A 22156-nucleotide genomic window follows, 5' to 3' on the forward strand; every position below is an offset into this window, starting at 1 on the left:
TGCACGATTAACAGTGCGACTTTGGAGCGTGACTTTTCTCAAAAGTGGAACTTCCGCTTATCTGTCTCCCCCCCCCCCCCTCCGGTGCCACATTTGCACCTTTCAGGGGGGAGGGGGGGAACGGGTACCTGGTTTTGACAGGTACAGTTCCCCCACTTCTGGAGAGGGCACCGCTGCGCCTTCTCTTGGAAGTTCGGTCCCCCTCCTCTTTCCTCCACCACTGGGCCAATTAGAAAGCATAGCGCGCTTTGTGCATGCACAGTAGGGAACCCACTGTGAAGCCAAAAGGCTTCACTGCCAGGTTCCCTTACCAGGAATGGCAATGGCTGCACCCAACAGCCGATCTGAAGATTGGCTGAGGTGCCAACATTGCAGGCTCCCTGGACAGGTAAGTGTCCATATATTAAAAGTCAGCAGCTGCAGTATTTGCAGCTGCTGACTTTTAATTTTTCATGGGGGGGGGGGGGCTGTACTTCTTCTTTAAAATATCTGTTTCTTCATAGTGGACTACTTAGATTCTTTACACTGTAATACCCAAAGTATATATGATTCTTACAAGTGGATTGTGCAACTCAATGAGACGTGGTAGGTATTTTCTTTCTCTGTTTAAGAAAACTATTTTTATCTTTTTTTATATGTGTTCTGTTTTTTTTGTACAAAATGTTTAAAACCCAATAATATATATCTATAAAAAAATATTAGCTTTGTTTTTTGGACATTGAGTGGTGTACACCGTACAGAATCTGGTGCAGTTGTGCATAGTAGCCAATCAGCTTCTAACTTTAGCTTGTTTTGCCATGTGTTGAAAAATGCGTAGCAATGTGTTACGATTTCGGCTGCATTTGTATCGGCACATTTCCAAACCAGTGGCAACCTGCACAGAAAACGCATGCTTTGCTGTGCATTTCGAAGACCCGTGGACACACATGTTGTGCTTGAGTTACCGTTCGTTCACATCTACGCATTTTTGGACGCAGGGCAATCTGCAAGAAAAGGCATGCATTTCTGTGTGATAGTCTGTGATAGTGGCGCTGGAAGTCATGTGACTTTCATGTGGTACTGTGTGTACCAGGGCTGTCTATTCATCCCTCCCACCAGCAGCACAACTGGCTTTCAGAACTGGATATGTATGAATGGGGCTTCCTTCTTGAATAATGCTGTGATCTGTGAGGCGCGACATGAAAGGTTTGGACTCTTCCCGAAGGTGTGACTGGGTGGGACTGGATCCTAATAAGGATATATTCCATCCCACCCACCATCAGAGCTGTGAAGGAAGTTACATCATTTGCAGACTACAAATGATGTAACTGATGTAAGGGGTGTTTTGTAGGCTAGAGATGCGGCAGGAAGTGGCTGTAAGGCCCTCAGTCTACATCCAGGCTATACAGAATGTCACATGATACAAAGCCTCAACTAAACCCAGAATATCAGAGGATCTGCAGTAAACAGAGCAACATGGTACAGAGGTATGATCTGTACTGGGACTGATCATTCCATTCAGGTCTAGTGAAAAGAAAGTTGAAGTTTAGCTTTAAGGTTTGACAATAAAACCTAGAAGCTGATAAGTTACTGTGCAAAGCTGCACTAGATTCTGTGTGCACCAGTTTTAGTAAATTACCCCTGTAGTTATTATAAATGTTTCTTCATTTCTCTTTATTACTCCTTGATCAAACAGTTATTTTCTTGCTCTCAGATCCATTATCCAGGCATGCCGCAAAGTTAACAGTTCAATTAAACTGACCTTTGAAACCACAGTCACTGATTTATTTATCTTCAATCCAACAGCTTTTGTTAGAGCATCTGGAGTGCCTTGTTTCAAGACACGAAAGGTCATTGAGGATGACGGTGGTGAAACGCCAAGCACAGTCCCCCTCAGGTGTTTCCAGTGAAGTGGAAGTTCTTAAAGCTCTGAAATCTCTCTTTGAGCACCACAAAGCTCTAGATGAAAAGGTATGCTATTCTTTTAATCATTGGCTTCAGACTAAGCTCAATATATGTATGAGACTGTTTACTGACGTTTAGCTCTGCACTGTAATGACCAAGATCTCAAACTGCAGTTCTGCAGCGTTTCCTGCCTGTAAGATGCAGATCAGGCTCCCGGTAATTAGAACCACTATATATAACTGCAGCTTCAGGCTGCTGACAAGCCCATCTGAATAATGTTGAATCTGCCAAATATTTAAATACTAGTAGACCGTGTGATTTCAGCTTTCAGATGTCCATTTATAGGAACAAAGGCACTTAAACTGGAATGATAATATTTGATTTGAAAATAAACGGTATTAATTGCAGACTAATAAACACTGTAGATTGCAGTGCCAGTCAAGTTGGTGGTGATGTGTAATCACGGGATTATTGTAAACGGCCTGCTGTGATATAATGGAACAATGTTTTAATGAGTGTGTAGGCAGTGCGGCTTATGAGGTTAGCTGCTTAGTCTGCAGAGTTCCGTGTTCTGGAGGCATCCCTTTTCATCAACACTTAAAGTTTTTCAAGGAAAAATATCTGAAAAGCCAAGTAACCAGATGTTATTGCCAGAATTAAAAATCAAAGATTCCAAGCCAAACACTATTGACTCATTTATGATGGCAGGGACTAATTATTTAGATGTATTTAAATAGAGTGTAGGTGTTCAGTCCTTAAAGGCTAAGTTCACCTTTGTTTTCTAAATTCCAACTTCCCTATGTACCAATATAGCATTAATGTACTTAATTTGCAGAAAAGAAAAAGATTTCTATTTTTCCTACACCAGCCCTTACTTCAGCATCCAGTTTGTTCAATGGAAAATTTCTACATTACTTCCTGGATGGACCCTAGGCTGTGAAAACCAGTAAGACACAAGAAGGAGTTCACCAGCTGACTTCTAAGACACAGGAAGTAGTTCACCGGCTGACTTCTAAGACTCAGGAAGTAGTTTACCAGCTGACTTCTAAGACACAGGAAGTAGTTCACCAGCTGACCTCATTAATACACATCCTGAACCTGGCCACTATTTATTATGAAAAATGAAATTCTGCCAGAAAAATTGAATCCAGCCTTTAATCTTTATGGCTTGACTATAAAATCTGTGTTCTGATGGAAGTTATGGAAAAATAACTGTGTAGCGGATCAAAAAATCCTTCTTGGCTTTAAGCGGGAGGTTTAAACCATGCACGATATGTTTTTCTTTGGGGGGGGGGGGGGGTATGGCTGCTCTCTGCAAGTAAACCTCTCATCTTGGCTAATCTTTACCCCTAAACATGAGAAGAAACAAAAACAATAAATAGTATATACATATGCTCTTTTATATAAAATATCAGTAGATATAAAAGTAGTTGTCATATGCATAAAAATGTGTCATACGCAACATAGATGTGAACCAGTATTATTAACTTTTATAAATGGAATACAGTGGTATTCAGTTTAGATCCCAAGGAACCATCTGAGGATGATTTTTTAATTCGTATTAGTGAAATATGTTTTTTGTTTTTTGAGAAAAAGGGAAGATTTGAGTCAGCTTCAAGTTAAAAGACCTTAATATTGCAGAGATATAGAGGATAAATATTTACATTACGGTTTGTGTGTGATTAAAGTGTAAGTAAACCCCCCTATCGTAGTAGTGTTACATTTCCGGCACGTGCCAGAAATGAAACTGTTTTATGGATGGGTTTACTTCCGCTTTAAGTATCAGTTCTCCTTTAAGCTTCCATTTTCCCAAATCATCTGGAAATTTTCATGTTCCAGAAGGTATGGGAAAAAACAGCTTGTTTCTTCAAGGAAAGTACATTTTTTAGAAAAGATTGGAGAGAAGAAGCTAGGCTCTCCTGTAGGGATGGGCCAAATGGACCCCTGTTGGTTCGCACCAGAACCTTTGAACACCATAAAAGTTCGGACCCCGAATAACGAACCCCATTAACGTCAATGGGACCCGAACGTCAAAAATCAAAAGTGCCCATTTTGAAAGCTTATATGCAAGTAATTGGGCATACAATGGTTATAGGGGTCCGGGTCCTGCCCTAGGGGGACATGTATCAATAAAAAAAATGTTTGTAAATAAGCAGTGATTTTTTGATTTTTAAAGTAAAAGGATAAAAATGAAAAATTCCTTCCAATATAGTGCCTGGGGGGTCCCCTTACTGTACCTGTAAAGTGGCAGATCTGTACCATGTCTAGAATCTGTTGCAGCAATAATTGCATAAATAAAGTCCCCAAAAAATAACATTTTCCCTGCAAGCTGCCTTTATTTTGCACAGCAACAGCTGGGGAGCCAGTGTGTATGATGAGGCCACAATGTAGTGCACTGGAAACAAGATTAGAGATTTTTTGGATACATTCTGATGTCACTTTGGATAGAAGTAACGGATGCGTACAAATTGGTCTTTGGGTGTCGGTGGCACCTTCCCACCGTAACCCTATAGAGGTACTCTTGATGAAAGCAAGCATTGGCCTTGTTGTAAAAAATTGCAAGAAGTGGCCTTGCTGTAAAAAAGCGCCTTCCCACCGTAACCCTATTGCTCTTGATGAAGGCAAAAAAATTGCAATGATATGCACCTGTCAAGCAGGTGCTGAAATATTGGTCTTTGGGTGTTAATTGTGCCCATGAAACCTATACCAAAAATATTCTTCCAGATGAAATGATTGAACACCCTCAAAGCTAGGCAGTGTTAGGTACCTGGTAGTAGAGCCTGACTGGTGGGAGAAGACCTCTCTTTCAACTCTGGTTCAAGAGCCACTGGAGTGGGAACAGTGGTCTTGAGAGCACAGAGGGGTAGGAGTGCCTTGGAAGTTGCGGCAGCTGGAACTGTAGCAGGATGGAGATCCTTCAGGGATGGCTGGAACTGCGGAGACAGCTGAAGCAGTAGCAGGTCAGCGACCTGAAGAGCTGGTGAATGCGGAGGCAGCTGCAACTGGATGAGACAAGCCAGAGGACATGGCACACACACACACACTGGATAAGGCAGCAGAGAGGTCAGACAAGCCGGGTCAATAACGAGTAATCAGGCAGGCAGATTCAGCAGGCACAAGCAGGATCAGATAACAGGCAGAAGTTCGGCAACAGGTATCAGGCAGAAGTCCATAAGCAGGGTCAGGCAAGCCGAGGTCGGGTCAAGAGAGAGTAGGGAGGTCAAACAGGAGCCGGGCCAGTAGATAGGATCAGCAAACAGGTTTCAGATTACAAGACTCAGAGCTGCAGACGAAACAGCGCTGCACAAGTGCAGCTGCAATTCTTTTAAAGCCCTCTTGGCGCCAAATGGCGCTAGCACGAATGCACAAGCACACGCCGCACACACACATGTGCCTGAGGGGTGCGCTGGCGCACACAGGGAGACAGACGCTGGTCCTTAAACCGGCCAGGGGCACGCATGCGCGCACGCATGTTCGCCCGTTCTGTGCTGGCAGGCCCCGGACAGGCAGCCTTGAAGTCCTGCAGAGATTCCACACCCAAAAAGACCTAATCAGTGACATTGGCATCAGGGGCTTCATAGCTGGTAATCCAGGACTGATTAATTTTTATAAAAGTCAAACGATCCACGGAGTCTGTGGACAGATGCGTTCTATGATCAGTAACGAAACCTCCTGCAGCACTGAATGCCCGCTCTGAAAGCACGTTGGATGCAGGGCAACCCAACAACTCAACAGCATACTGGGCAAGTTCTGGCCAGTGGTCTATTCTCATGACCCAGTAAGTCAATGGATCGTCAGCTGGAAAGCTCTCCATCTCTGTTTTGGCCCTGAGGTAATCATCCACCATGTGGCGGCGAGGAATAAAAAAATTCCGAAATGCCTCAGTTAGGCGGATGTCATCTCCAACGCTCCTCTCTTGACCAACAGAAGACTCAAAACAATGGGTTCCATGACACTGTAACCTACTGGAGTCAGGAAAAACGTTCAATAAAATCCTTTTAACGTGTCTTCAAGAGATTTTATCTTCTGCACTCTCTGTGGGGACGGGATGAGTTCTGAGACCTTCCCCTTAAAATGGTGGTCAAGGAGGGTTGCCAACCAGTAATCATCCTTCTCCTTTATGCCATGTATTCTTGGGTCCTTTTGCAGACTTTGAAGCATGAGGTTGCCCATGCGCCTCAAATTTGCAGAGGCTTGAAAATCAGACTCCTCTGGGTCACTTAGAATGACAGCATCTGGAACTTCCTCCTCCCAGCCACATACTACTCCCAAGGGTCCTGGGGTTGGAAAGTCATTGCTCACAGATTGACCCATGTCTTCCTCTTCTTCGAAGCCTATGAAAGTGCCAGAATCCTCCTCCTCGTCCTCCTCCCCTCTCTCCTCCTGTGTGTTCTGTGACATAGTTATGATAGTGTCTGGATAAAGTGGGCCTTGAGAGGAAAGGAAGTCCTCTTCACCATCCTCATGGCCTCCTCAAATGGTGACAATACAGTGCATGCATCCTTAATGATCAGCCATTGGCACGGGGAAAAAAGCAGAGGCGGCCTGAGCCTGTTGTCGTGCCATACTCGCAGAGGTACTCGTTGACGGCCCTCTGCTGCATGTATAGCCTAAGTTGAGTTCCACCTGGTGGGCATGTCACAAATCAGGCGGTTTACAGGCAGGTGGAATTCCTGCTGAATTTCAGCCTACCGAGCAGTGGCTGTGTATGACCGCCTGAAATGGCTACAGACTCTTCTGGCCAGATTTAGCACATCTTGCAACCCTGGGTACATATTTAGAAAACGCTGCACCACCAAATTGAGGACATGTGCCAGGCATGGCACATGTGTCAACTTGGGGGGACGGGAGGTTTGAGCCTTTATCGCACACCACCATTCCTGGCTCCAGCTGGTGTGGTGTGAACCACCTCTGGGCCTGTCCTTGCAGACCTGCAAGAATCTCTGTTCTGGTGTGGTTCCTGTCCCCTAAACACACCAGCTGAAGCATTGCATGGCACCTTTAAGCCTGACTCATGGGATAGCCCTTTGAATGCTTAGGGATTACCTGTTGTTCATAGGACAATTCTTTAGAGGAGGGCATGGAGGTGGTGGAGGAGGAGGAGGGGGTAGACTCACAGGTCTGGTATCATCACCACCAGCTGTATGGAGATGTGGGGGCATAACAAGCTGCAGCACTGAGCCCTGTCCTGCATCCTTTTGAGTTGCAAGCAGCGTTACTCAGTGTGCTGTGAACCAAATATATCGTCTCTGCCCATGCTTGCTGGACCACGTGTCAGCAGTAAGGTGGATTTTACAGCTGACTGCCTTGCCCAATGATGCCAGAAAATTCCCTTCCACATGATGGTAGAGAGATGGAACAGCCTTTCGTGAAAAGTAGTAGCTACTGGGAACCTGCCATTGTGCAAATTAATGGAAGGGGGCAGAGTCCTGAGGCTGAAAGGCAGAAGTTGGAGAGCCAACAGCTTTGACAAGTTTGCATTTATACGCTGGGCATGTGGGTGGCAGGGACTGTATTTTTTTTTTCCGCTGCAGCAGATGGGACAGAGATGGGACAGAGAAATTTGACAGCTACAGTCTACAGCTGGTGGTGTGCTGCTTTCAGATGTGCTGCTAGGACCTGGGACACCCTGTGCTATACCATCATCCTTGTCAGTGGAGGCTGCTGAGAGGTAATGACTCGGTATAGCAGGGGGAGACTGAAGTGGGTAAGGAGGAGGAGGGACGTTAAATGCCTTGTCAAGCATGTGACTCCTCCAAGGCTGATTTTGGGGCTATGGCAGGAATAGATGTGGACAAGGAGGCAGGTTTATCCACCCTGGCAACTGCAGGAGACTGCACACTTGTCTCTGCTTGCGTGACAGTGGATGAGGAAGGTTTAGTAAGCCAGTCTACCACCTCCGCTGCATGTTGTGGCAAACTCACTAAACAGAGGAAATGATGCCCTGCCTGAGGACTGACCACCACGTTCACCTTTGCCTGTGGACACATTTGTTGCTGGCCCCCTTACAGTGCCAAGGGTACGTCTGCCTCTCCTTGTTGTCCTCCCAAACATTATTGGGAGGGAGGGGGCGGTGCTTATAATCAGATGTGAAGAAGTGGTGGAAATCTGTATGTAGATGCACTTTAATCAATGTAAAGTGGTGTTTGGTGCACTTTAATTTGAGTACTCAGACTACACAGACACACTCCACGAATACACTGTAATATAGTGCAATATAATGCGCCAAACGTACAGTGATGCACAGAACTATATGGCATTAAACTTGCAGTAACGCACACAGAAGTAAATGGCGTTAAACTTGCAGTAACACACACAACTATATGGCGTTAAACTGGCAGTAATGCACAAAATTATATAGTGTTAAACTGGCAGTAACGCACACAAAACTATTTGGTGTTAAACAGGCAGTAACGCACACAGAACTATATGGCATTAAACTGGCAGTAGCACACAGAACTATATGGCGTTAAACTGGCAGTAATGCACACAGAACTATATGGCGTTAAACTGGCAGTAATGCACACAAAACTATATGGCGTTAAACTGACAGTAACGCACACAAAACTATATGGCGTAAAACTGGCAGTAACGCACAAAAAACTATATGGAATTAAACTGGCAGTAACACACACAGAACTATATGGCCTTAAACAGGCAGTAATGCGCACAGAATTAAATGGCGTTAAACTTGTAGTAATGCACAAAACTATATGGTGTTAAACAGGTAATAACATACACAGAACTATATGGCATTAAACTGGCAGTAAGGCACACAGAACTATATGGCGTTAAACTGGCAGTAATGCACACCAAACTATATGACGTTAAACTGGCAGTAACACACAGAACTATATGGGGTTAAACTGGCAGTAACGCACACAGAACTATATGGCATTAAACTGGCAGTAATGCACACAAAACTATATTGCATTAAACTGGCAGTAATGCACACAGAAGTAAATGACGTTAAACTGGCAGTAACGCAATCAAATAGACAGTGTTCAGCCGTCACTACACTGACGCTATCTGAACTGTCCATACTCTAGCTATACACTAATGTAAAGATTACTGACACGGTCTCACTACACTACACTGAAATTATCTGAGCTGTCCCTACTCTACACTAATGTATGTATGAATGACACGGTCTCACTACACTACAGTGAAACTATCTGAGCTGTCCCTACTCTAGCTGCACACTATGCAAAGCTGAATGATGGCCCTCCTCACTACACTCACACTATCCCTAGACTGACACTAAACTAATATTCTACACTGACAATTAAAGCAAAATAGCACAATATAGCACACTAACTAACTAATAGCACTGAACAGAGCCCTGTTCTATCTCTCTCCATGCCAAAATCACACTGAATATGGCTGCCATTGAAAGAATACTTTTATACTGTGGGGCGGGAATGAGCCATGATTGGATAAAATCATGATGATATGGTGTCCAATCATGACTCTGACAGTGCGGACTTGTGTACACATGATCGGAAATTCTGACAACAAAGTTTTGTTGGCGGAAAATTTGAGAACCTGCTACCAAACATTTGGTGGCAGAAAGTCCGACAGCAGATGTTCAATGGAGCATACACACCATTGGACTTTCAGACAACAAGCTCACATCCAACATTTCCCATAGAAAAATCAGACCGTGTGTACGCGGTATTAGGGGTTGATGGAGATTTTTTACACACAAGCACCTGCAGTGCCAGCATGTTGTGAGTGAAACCATAAATAAGAAGTTAGTTCCATATGGGCTCAATAATATGAGGTGTTGATCGCTGTGCTCATTTGAGCAGGTTTATAAAGATGTTATAACTGATGACTATGAATTACCAACTTGGGGTAAAGCTGAAAATGAAGGAGAGAGGAAAGCTGATTGACTTTCAATTATCATAATAAACTTAAATACTAAAGCCAGCCTATTAGGTCAGCTCACCATATCCCTAAGACCCCCTTTACACTGAAGGCGCTTTTCAGGTGTTTTAGCGCTAAAAATAGCACCTGTAAAGCGCTTGAAAAGCATCTCTCATGACTCCCCAGTGTGAAAGCCCAAGTGCTTTCACACTGGGGCAGTGCGCTTGCGGGATGGGGAAAAAAGTCCTGCATGCAGCAACTTCAGGGCGGTGTGGGAGCGGTGTATACACCGCTCCCAAAACGCCCTGCCCATTGAAATGAATGAGCAGAGTTGCTAAAGCGCCTGCAAAGCGCGTCGGCAGCGCCGCAACACAGGCGCTTTTAAGCCTTTGTTCGGCCACTGGTGGCAGTTAAAAGCGCCCCAGTGCCGCTAAAACGATGGTAAAGTTTTACCGGCACTTTACCGCTAACGCCGCGAGGCCCCACTGTGAAAGGGGTCTTACCGATTATGTTTAAGGAAAATAGAAAGCATGCAAGGACTTCTCAGGTGCTGCAAAGATGTATTACTTATACAGATTGTGTCATATTTAAAATATTTAATTTTATAGAAGTATTCATACTATGTAATAAAACCTTTTAGGGAAAACAAAAAGGTACCAAGCTATTCCTGGGAGGCCTGTTAAGGCCTTAATGCATTTACAAAGTCTCAATAGAAAGAGTTAAGCAACATACCCTGAAATTCATAGAGAGGTGCATGCAGATTTCACAAAAGGGTCTTTTATGCATTCTAAAAGTGGTGAAGAATGCGCCAAATTTAAATACCCGTCTAGAACTTGTAATTGAATTTGGCTCTTGCTGCACCACTTTTAGAATGCTTGAGAGACACTTTTGCAAAATCTGTCTGAGACAGTATTTCTCTGTATGCTAAAAGAGAGTCAGTCTTAATCAGCTCTACTTTTACATTTTGGCCCATTCAATGCAACCCAATGTTAAAGAGGCACAATTTAAAACTACCTTAATGTGGTGCACAAGTCACTGACAAAATCATAAGTGTCGCACATGCTTCATGAATTTGGCGCAATACATTAACAGGGATTAATGGCAGAGAAGTGGTGCAGCAGCTTTAATGAAATCTCCATTGTATTTACATTTTTACTTATGTTCACTGTTCATATTGTGTTTCTGCTGCCCTGCTTGGTTAGGTCCACAGAGCTGCCCACAATAAAAAATTGCTGACCGCTTGGTAAATCTAATGCCACGTACACACGACCGGACTTTCCATCAGAATAGACTACGACGGTCTTCCCGAAGGAGTTCTGAAGGAGTTCCACTGAAACTGACTTGCCTACACACAATCACACCAAAGTCTGATCGTTTAGAACACGATGATGTATGATGGGATTAGAAAAAGGAAGTTCAATAGCCAGTAGCCAATAGCTGCCCTTGCGTTGTTTTTGGTCCGTTGGAATAGCATACAGACGAGTGGTTTTCCCGATAGGAACTGATTCCGTTGGAAAGATTTGAAACATGTTCTATTCTAGGTTTGTCAGAATTTTAGAAAGAAAAAGTCAGATGAAGCCCACACACGATCGGAATGACCGACGGAATGATTCCGTCTGACCTTTTCTGCCGGAGAGTCCGGTTTTGTGTACGCGGCATAAGAATGCTATAGACAGTCAAATGGATGTGTGCAACCATTAAACATAATTGTAGGGTTATTCTAACTGCCTCAGTTTTATCAACATATGTCTCTGGTTGGCCCGGTTTGGATATTCTCCTGAATCAAGGGAGAGAGAACTCACTCCCACCTAGTCCTCCATCGCCATGTCCACCATTTGTTGCATAGGCAAATAAAGGCACAGTTACACCACATAATCAGGTCAGAAGCACACCAGGGAACACCCGCCACCATCTTGGGTGCTGTAAAAGGAAGAATGAGAGATGGGAGTTAACCCATTCCTCATCTCACTACCCAGTCGGTATTAGCAGGATGCAGGTCAAGTGGAGAAAAAGATCCTCTTACAACTGACAAAAGGAGTAAAAGCATTAACCACCCTCCCCTGCCGATGGCCTCGCTATATCATGGGCCTACCAGGCACAGAGTGCATAATGGTCCTCCACCTGGGGAAACAGCACAGGGATAGGGGCTTCCAGAGGAGCCCACATCTATGTCAACCCCAAGCATCTCTCAACACACCAGTAGATGCATAAAATCACATAATGTCAATAAAACAACACACCGTGTACATAACATATTATAACTAACAACTTGAATGTAAGTTTTTCTTGTTAACCATATATCTGCTCTCAGTAACATTTTTTTAGATGCCCTGTCCAATAATATTTCAGGATGCCCTGTATATATGTCCCCAAATATTTATTGGAGCCTACCAATTGGTGTTATATTTATTGGAGCCTACCAATTGGTGTTTACCTTCTAAAGATTATTTCATTAAAATGAAAGTCTTTTTAACATGATAGAATGTGTAATGCGTAGTACATCTATGTACCAATTATCATAATTATAGAAAATATACTGTACATGCAAATATTGTAATCCCTTAAAACAAGAGTGTACCTTCATAAGACTATTTAACCTGTTAAAACCGAGGCCTGGTGTATTTGGTTACAGTGCATCTGGAAAGTATTCACAGCGCATCACTTTTTCCACAATTTGCTATGTTACAGCCTTATTCCAAAATGGATTCAATTCATTATTTTCCTCAAGCTGTTACAAACAATACCCCATAATTACAACATGAAAAAAGTTTGTTTGAAATCTTTGCAAATTTATTAAAAATAAAAAACGAAAAAAAAAATCATATGTACATAAGTATTCACAGCCTTTGCCGTGACAATCCGGTTTCCACTTATCATCCTTGAGAAGTTTGTACAACTTGATTGGTGTCCACCTGTGGTAAATTCAGTTGATTGGACATGATTTGGAAAGACACACACCTGTCTATACAAGGTCCCACAGTTAACAATGCATGTCAGAGTACAAACCAAGCCACAAAGTCCAAGGAATTGTCTGTAGACCTCCGAGAAAGGATTGTATTGAGGCACAGATCTGGGGAACGGTACAGAAAATTTTCTGCATCATTGAAGGTCCCAATGAGCACAGTGGCCTCCATCATCTGTAAATGGAAGAAGTTTGGAACCACCAGGACTCTTCCTAGAGCGGGCCACTTGGCCAAACTGAGTGATCGGGAAGAAGAGCCTTAGTCAGGGAGGTGACAAAGAACCTGATGGTCACTCTGACAGAGCTCCGGTGTTTCTCTGTGGAGAGAGGAGAACCTTTTTGAAGAACAACCATCTCTGCAGCACTCCACCAATCAAGCCTGTGTAGTAGAGTGGCCAGATGGAAGCCACTCCTCAGTGACAGCCCCCTGAAGTTTGCCATAAGGCACCTGAAGGACTCTCAGACCATGAGAAACAAAATTCTCTGATCTGATGAAGCAAAGTTTGAACTCTTTGGTCAGTATGGCAAGCATCATGTCTGGAGAAAACCATCTCCTCATCTCGCCGATACCATCCCTTCAGTGAAGCATAGTGGTGGCAGCATCATGCTGTGGGGATGTTTTTCAGCGGCAGGAACTGGGATACTAGTTAGGATTAAGAGAAAGAAAAATGCAGCAATGTACAGAGACATTCTTGATAAAAATCTGCTCCAGAGTGCTCTGGACCTCAGACTGGGGCGAAGGTTCATCTTCCAACAGGACAACTACCCTGAGCCAAAATAACAAAGGAGGGGTGAATCCAGATAAATGAGTGAGTGAAGTGAACTGAAGGGCTCCTCTTAAGGGTGCTAGCCACGGCTCGCCCGCCCTACAAACTGCAAAAAGGAAGAAACGGCTGCACTCTAAGATGATGAATATAAGTCCTTTATTGATCCATCCAAGTGACACACCACAGGAAAAACGACAATCAAGGCATCAAGGCAGACATGTGTCACACAGTATCATGTGCTTAATTAAGCACATGATACTGTGCTTAATTAATGCACTATATTGCATTAATATTAATTAATGCACTTTATTGAAACTCACCATTCCTTAGATATGGTGGTGATAAAGGTTTTAATTTCTTGGCCTTTTTTTTCCCTTTTTTTCGCCTAGTAATCCTGCCATTAGTGTGCTTCCTGTCCTGTACCTATGGAGGAATATCATTGTCACCATATTTTGCTCTCCTGATTTACAAACTACAACTCGCTTTCCATCTCTATTACAGAGTGTAGGTCTTTTGTAGTTCACAGAAGATTCAGAAGGGTAGATTGTGACATCATCTGCCCCTCCTCTCCACCTTATCCAATCAGAAAACCTCTTGGAGGTGCCAAACCAGAGACTCCTGTCTCTACTGTACAAGAAAGGAAGTATTTGAAGATGAAACCCTATGTGGCATGGACTTCAAATGAAAATTTGAGCATCCCCTGGATTCCTCCAGACATTATGTTCCAGTGTATCCAAAACAACCTGATGTAAATTTTTATTGTTATTGACATTTCTATAATATAAGGATGAACTGCATTTAGTCGATAGAGTGCAAGCTTTAAGTATTACATATGTTGTATCACAGAGCCAGCAAGTTGTCTTAGTATCCATCCCATGCTTCTGAGCTCACATCAACCTTTAAAGTTTCTTATAACAAAATGATAGCACATTGAAGAATCTCCCAAGATCCTGCTGCATTAAATACTATATAAAATAAATGGAAATACCACCAATCCGCGCAATTGGAATGAATAAATTAGTATACCATTAAATATCGTGAAGATGTGAGAGCAGCACGTTGTATAAATTAGATAAGACAAGAAAAAACGAACAGATTAGTTAAACCGCGCTCTGCACTTGCGCTTGCAAGTGCAAAACAACCAAATGGTTTACACAAAAAAAACTATAAAAATGCCAACAATTTCTGACACCATAAGTGCTTTTTAAACAAAAGTCCAGAGTGTAAATATTATTGTGTTCAAATAAAGTATTATTCAAGCTTGACAGAAAAAATTTGAATGGTTTCTGGATGAGATCTTTCTAACATTCGGCGATCATCACAAGGGTTAATCTTCCCCCACCAACACCAGTCACACAGTCTACTCACCAGAAAGTTAAATACTGTGCCTAGCTATCTTCATAGCTCACAAAAAGTAACGCCAGCTGTTCATAGCTGAGGGACCTTGGAGACATTAATTGTCTGTAACTTTCTGCAGAAGTCTTAACTTCAGAAACAGAAGTAAACAGAAGTAAATAATCATACACCACTTTCATACTACACTTTTATGTGTTGGTTGCTTTGCCCCTAGAAGAAGTGTTTTTTTGGACAAATGAGTTGTGGAAAAAAAGGGGTGCTCGCTTTAAAGTGATTGCTATTCCGTAAGGCATTTCTTTTGGAGTAGTTACTTGTAAGCTGGTTTTGCATATCCAATATGTTTTTTTTTAATATGTAATAAGATGCCCTCCTAAAAGGATTGCAGTGAAGAAAGTTATTATTATTGCACAGTAACAGCAATGAAGCACTGATGTCCAATCTAGGTCATAGAGACATTTGGTGATTGTGTATTTAAGGGGAAATTAACTCTAGAAACTTTACCCAAAAAAGGCAGGCAGACCGCAATGAATCAATGACTAGTACTACCTATATGCTCCCTGCAGTTGCTTTTATCCCCCCATATTGACTTACAATGCCTTTGTCTGGACTGTGTCTCTGTGTGGAGGTGGACATTTTGGTAGAGACAGGGCTTCCTTGCTCATATAAAGCCCCCAGAATAGAGAAAAGTGAGCAACACATTATTGAAATTACTAAATCTTATAAGATTCTAAGTTCTTAGCCAGAGGCAACAGTGCCTTAGATCTCAAACAACAGACATACGTCAAGGCTGTAGGTACAAAAGTGCCTATGCACACTCTCATACCAGAAAGGAAAAGGGCAGATTCGCAGGGTACTGTTTAGGCACAATTAACATTTACAAACATTTACAATAACCTTACAAATTTTTACTTTTTGAATTCAGTTCCACTTTAAATAATTTTTGATCTAATGTATTGGTGATCCAGAAACTGAAGTTTGAAAACTGTTTCCTTTAAGTATAAATTGATGCACTCTTCCTGAGACTGACGAGATGCCAAACCGTTCTGCAAATTGACAATTATCAGTTATATGTGGTGCTAATTGTGTCCTGCAGTATTAATAATTCTTTAACAGCATGTTAATTTGATCTCTGTGTTGTGTAAAAAATAAAAAAAACAGGCTTGACATTTGCTAACACTTCGTGCTCTCTTGATTTTGTTATTTTGAAAGACAAATTCATTAGCAGTATGAGAGTCAAAGATATATATGCCTTCCACGACCCAGCACTTAATACTTGGGTTTAGCCTGCTCAGTGGTTCCATGTTTATGCCTTAAGGATGGTTTCCAAGTGCTTTAGTAGTCATTGGACCAACCAAGAATTTATTCAAATAAAATATGCAGCGCTGCAAAATCTGGTGCAGCTCTGCATAGAAACCAATCAGCTTCCAAGTTTTATTATCAAAGCTTAATTGAACAACCTAACAACACAAAGTACCATCTTTAGTAATATGTACCATTCTCACTGGGAAAAATATACTGTAACTATCTCTAAAATCAGCCAGTGTTCTTTCTTAAAGCAAACAGCAGTCTTTCCCTTTAAAAAATAAAAATAAAAACCGACAAGTCATCCGTCTGCAATTGCAGGCATAGTAGTTTAAATGTTCAATTTGTTTAGCAAATATGTAATACTCATGGATAATCCATACAACTTTGTGAAATCCACACCCATTTTTTTTCCTTGAAAACTTGCCATTCTTTGCCCACACCTGAGGTAGGCAGTTTCTGGTATTAAAGATTCATCTCTCCAGAGCTTTAAAAACTGCATTTGTCTATTTTAATCTGTGGCATGTAACATTAGAGATATAAGGTGAGATAACATCACAAGATTCAGTGTCATTATACAGTGTCTAGTGGTGTATCAGCAAATGTGGCATCATCTGAATAGGCATACAGACCTGGATTAACTCCTAGTTGCTAACGAACCTCTAACAGGACCTTGTAGGCTTGTGGCCATAGATAAAGTTAGTCAACTATGGTCTCACAGACCTTTGGACTGCATCACAGCAGGGAGAAAGAGGTCTTACAAACTCAGGCTCAACATTGTCTGGTATCACTACTCAAGATCTTTTCTAAACGGGATGAGGTGCATGATATTCTAGAGTCACTCAGATTATTCTCTTTGTCTACTCAAGAATATGTTTTGTGCAACATATTAATCATAGTGAAATGAGAGTGACGACTTCTGATAGCATGCACTATGAGATGCATGCAAATGCAAAATGCTATGCCCTAGCTTTGTAGAACCACCTTGGAACTGACTAACAGTTTTATAGACACTGCTCATGGCAACAGTATGGCAATTTGACTCTCTGCAATCAGGATGATGTGCTAGTTTTAGAAATCCAAAATCATCCACCTTCAGAACTGGTTGTCATCATATCAGGTAAGACAATACCCCCAAGATTATTGGCCAAACGGCAAGAGAAGTACTGTATGTCCAGGGCAAAGTCTGGAAGGGGCATGTTCCCTGAATCCTGCCTAACTGCCCATAGATAGTCCTACCTGGAGGGGGCTGTGGGTTTTAGGACCACAGCTTGGTAAGTTGGGGCTGGTGTGCTTTTGTGCCCTGATCTGTACCCTAAGTGGTTAAAACTAGAGTGCCAGCCATGATACTTTCAGTAATGGGCCAGGGGCACAGCACTGTTTTTAAAGTTGGTGCTTACTGACTGTAGATCTTACTAAATATGTGCAGTCTCCCTTTAGGTTGCTTGTACAGCTTATGCATGTGCCTTTTTTTCTAGAGGGCAAGCATATCTGCTCAGCCTTTCCCACTATCTCCTTCAGCCACACCCCTACATCACAATTCTCCAGGATGTTCAACCAGGCTCCCTGTAGTCTCCAGTTACAGATGGCATTGACTCCAGCAGCATTTTTTGTGAGGTCCCTTGTGGGCAATCCCTCACTCTATACTTAGTATAAGTGCACTGGCAGCGGTCCTGGGGGTCTTGTCAGCTTAGCATTCTTTAGAGTCTTCCTTAACGCCTTCAAGGGTAATCTTCACGATTTTATCTAGGGAGGAATTCTTAGCTGCTATACCTGAGTTTATGGGAAAAGTTGCAGCCATGCTAGCTGACAGAACACAGGGGTCACAAGGGTGCTTCAGTGCCTTCTCTTCTAGAGTCCATATCTGAATTCCCTGGGGCTGCAGTTGCTGCTCCACAGTCAGCAGAAGATGAGGATTATTGCACCTTATCCTTGTTTGAGGAGTTGGTATAGGAGGAGTCTCAATCTACAGGTATAAATCCAAAACCATCTTGGCCCTTACTGGTATAGTTCACACATATCTACACTGCTCCTAAAGTTACCAGTGTGGATTGATTAAAAGCTCCCCAGCCTGTAAAGATGTTTCCCAACCTGAATAAAGTTTTTGCTCCTTCAAAATGGTTTGCCCAACAATACCCTATGCAGGAAGGGTTCCTCAAAGTGTACCGCCCCTGTGGTGGACCCAGCCATCTGTCGTATTTTTAATACAACAGATGGCTGGGTCCACCCCAAGGCCTTATTCTCCCTCATAGTTCCTTCCGTGCCTTTGCTGCCATGTATATCTGCCAGACCTTAGCTGTCTGGACCAAGGTTAAGTTCTGGGATCCTGGATCTATTTTAATGGAACCTTCTGTTCTTCAGTAGCTAGAGCAAATGCTTGTAACCCTACTCTATTGTGTTGACAGGCTAGCCGAAATTATATGTTAAATATTTATATTGTGCCTCCTTTCGGGACATGGGTGGAGGGCCCTTTGGCTCAAATGTTGGTCTGCTGCTCATCACTGCAAGAATGCCTAAAAATTGTGTATGTGCTCGATTGGCTCGACAGAAGCCAGTTGTGAGACCGGCTTCTGTTGGACAGGGAGCTGTACACAAGGCCCGAAAGTCAGCTGTTTCCTGCTGAACCAACAATTTTTTGGCCAATTTCAGCCCTTGTGTACCGAGACTTACTCACAATGTTGGCTTTCTCATTACCTTCACATTGGCAAGACATTTTCCCTGGTGGCCTTAACCTGTAAAGAACTCTTTCTTGTGTTACACATGGACAAAGTTGAATTAATGCCCAAGGCATCTTTTCTTCCCAAGGTGGTCTCTTCCTTTAACCTTAATCAGCACATTTCTTCTATAGTCTGGATGTGGTACAACCTGCTTATACTTTCACTACTTCCAGATGGAATTGTCAACTCAAGACTATATACTCAAAGGCAATGTTCCACTATTTCCTGTCAAAGTTCACTACACCAAATCAGTTAGTGCTTCCTGGCTGTTCAGCACCAGGCATATGTTTCTCAGATTTTCAATGATTTTGGACTTACCGTAAAATCCTTTTATTAGATTAACTTAATAGGCATAGATAGGCATTGGTCTGTTCTTATGATCTACTATTGGTTACTACAAAACTGAGGAATGCCAAGATTGGAGGGGTATGCTGTTCAATCTTTGGAAGGCAGCAATATAACCCAATGCACCTGAATACTTCATCCTGTATCCCTTAATGTACTACAAGGAAAGGATTTAATAATAGGTTTGTCTCGTTCTGAATTAAAATTCGGACGAATTTTTGTTATTCGGAAATTCAGATGTATCCGAATTTCTGAATTAGAATAGTAGCGAATTTAAACAAATCCGAAATAACGAAATTTGAATTCGGACGAAATTCAAAATTTTAAACATTTTTTCAAATCGTTTTCAAATACTTTTCTAATTCGAATAGTTTTTAAATTCGAAAACTTTTCAAATTCGAATAGTTTTCCAATTTCCAAAGAGAATAAAATAGAACAGAGAATAAAGGAATAGAATAGATAAAAGATTTTTTTTCTATTCTATTCCTTTATTTTTTATTCTATTGTTTTCTTTTTGGAAATTGGAAAAGGAATTTTTTGAATTCAAAAACGATTCGAAATTGAGTTAAAAACATTTCAAATTCAAAAACTATTCGAAATTGATTTGAAAATGAATACAAAACGAAATGAGTCCCAAAAACGAAATAAATGAATGAAACAAAGTTAACGAAACAAATTTATGTAAATAACGAATCGAAACGAAACAAAACTAAACACATTTTTTTTGTTCTGCACATGTCTAAGTCAAAAATCCTTTTTTCTGTTTTTCTCCCTTTTTATTTTATAGCAATTAGCCAACATTTCTGAATGCTATTTTCTTTCCTGTTTTGTAATACTTTTGTAATACTGTTTTGTACTACTTCTGCATACATTTTTATGTGCTGCCTGCCTAGGAATAATAAATATAAACAAATAGGTGTCATACGACATTATTAATTAATAACTTCTAGAGAGATTGTTGCATTATATCACTAGTGTGTGTGTGTGTGTGTGTGTCCAGCAAGGATTCAAGTTCATTGAACAGCTTGTGGAATTATACAGAAGTGTATATATAACCCATAGCTGCTGCACAACCCATGGATACCCGCTCCCCGCCACCGCTGCATTATTGCCCAGTCCCCACCGCCGCTGCATGCATATCCGGTCCCCGTCCCAACCGGTTTGGTTGTTTGCCGCCCCCCCAAACAAAAACAAAAAAAACACAGCCGCCACTGTAATTGGGTCTGCTCAACCTCATTAAAGACATTACAACAAGTAATAGGTGCTGTTATATACTGAAACGATGGTTTGGAGATTGTTAAATAACTCCATCAAAATTGCTTATGCATGAGATTTTAAGATGGCCCCAATAAATCTCTGTTGCTCCCAAAGTGTTTTCAAGATATTTTATCTCCATGTATTCCACCAGAACAATGGAATTATCACTTTTCTTAGAAATAACTTATCATACCAGAATCATTAAGTCCAAGCAATCACCTTTTTATTACATATTTTTTAAAGTCCTTTCACTGTACAATGTAATTATTGCTTGTGATTTTTGTTCTAGCTGTGAATTCCACTGTAAATTAAGTCTTATATCATTATACCATTGTCTGTTTCGGCATTTATTAGCACTGCTATTAAATGATTAAGCTATATTTCTGTGTTCACAAATAAAATGAGCACAATGTTTGCTTGTTGTCTTGATGCACTTATACAGCACCTGCATTCTGTTGCTATCCAGGATGATCAGGGATTTCTCACATCCCACTTAAGAAGCTTGTGAACTAATTCTTACAATACAAATGAAAAACATTATGTACTAAACCTCTTAGAGAAAATGCTTAGCTTAGTATTGAAAGCAAGTTTTTTTTTTTCTTCTTATCCAAACTGATACATGAATGCAGGGGCAGACTGGGACACTGGGGTTCACTACAGAACGGAAGGAATTGCTGATATGCCACACCCATGTTTTGCTTCAGTGCAAAATAATTGGGCATGGCTATCAAGTGCTGCATATTTGCCTTGGTTTTAAAGTGGCACGGTTAAATAGAGTCTGTGCCTAATCACAGTACTCACTGTACGCAATCAACACTGTTCTGTCACTAGTCTCAACTAAATGTTCAGTAACCGGATGCAAACTCTGGGCGTGCCAGGCACGCCCAAAAACATGTCATCATTGTAAACAGGGCATGTCTAGTACGTCCAGTCCTTCTGCCGGGATCTGCCGGGATCCTTCCCTGTCCCAGTACCCAACAATTCAGCTCTAATTAATCACAGCAGTAGGAGTTGTCAAAAAAAAGCAGTCTGGCAATGTTTATCAACAACATCGCTCAGCCACGAATACAGAATGTAACATTGAAACATTGTATCAATTGTATCAAACATTACTTCCGCTCAATGATCTTAAAGTGGTTGTAAACCCTCCCACACAGCGTTACTCTTTTGTAATCCTCATAAAAAACACTATTAATTGCTGCTGGCAAATGTCTCCTTACCTGTTTAGTTTTGCTGTAATCCGTCCTGTTAGATTTACTGACGTCGCTGGCGCATCCGCTTCTCTTCCCCTCATTTGCGGCACGCTCTGTGTGGGGTCCGTTTATTGACAGGGTGCCATGAATGGGATTTCCTCTCCCAGCGGCACAGCGCTGACTGCCCTCTGCTCGCAGGATCACAGAGCTTCTCCTGCATCCTGTAACTCCCCATGTGACTGTATGACGTCACATGGGAAGTAAACCTACTACATCCGAGAACGCGATGAGGAGAAGAGACCTGGAGCAGGACTAACAGGCACACATATACCCAGAACGGGTATATATAAAAAGCACAAAAACAATGAAATATGCTGGGTATGAGTGGCGGTTCAGTAATATCAGATTGCACATATGTGATATTATGGCGAGAAAAAGGAAAGGGCGGAAATTATATTCTACACGGACTCAAGATGACAGTACTAAAGATGGCACCGACTTATC

At 41.9% G+C, this 22156-nt stretch overlaps 1 protein-coding gene across 18 annotated transcripts in view; it reads left to right on the plus strand.

The window, feature by feature from the left end:
• The window catches only part of PPFIA2 (PTPRF interacting protein alpha 2), a 544100-nt gene that overhangs the window by 263351 nt on the left and 258593 nt on the right, over positions 1-22156 (plus strand). For all 18 annotated transcript variants that reach the window (XM_073620222.1, XM_073620225.1, XM_073620227.1 and 15 more), the window contains one exon: positions 1786-1950. In XM_073620222.1, coding sequence (XP_073476323.1) covers positions 1786-1950 — 165 coding nt within the window. The remainder of the gene's footprint in view (positions 1-1785; positions 1951-22156) is intronic.

The sequence above is a fragment of the Aquarana catesbeiana genome, linkage group LG03, assembly GCF_042186555.1.
Source record: "Aquarana catesbeiana isolate 2022-GZ linkage group LG03, ASM4218655v1, whole genome shotgun sequence".
In the NCBI taxonomy this organism is placed as follows: Eukaryota; Metazoa; Chordata; class Amphibia; order Anura; family Ranidae; genus Aquarana; species Aquarana catesbeiana.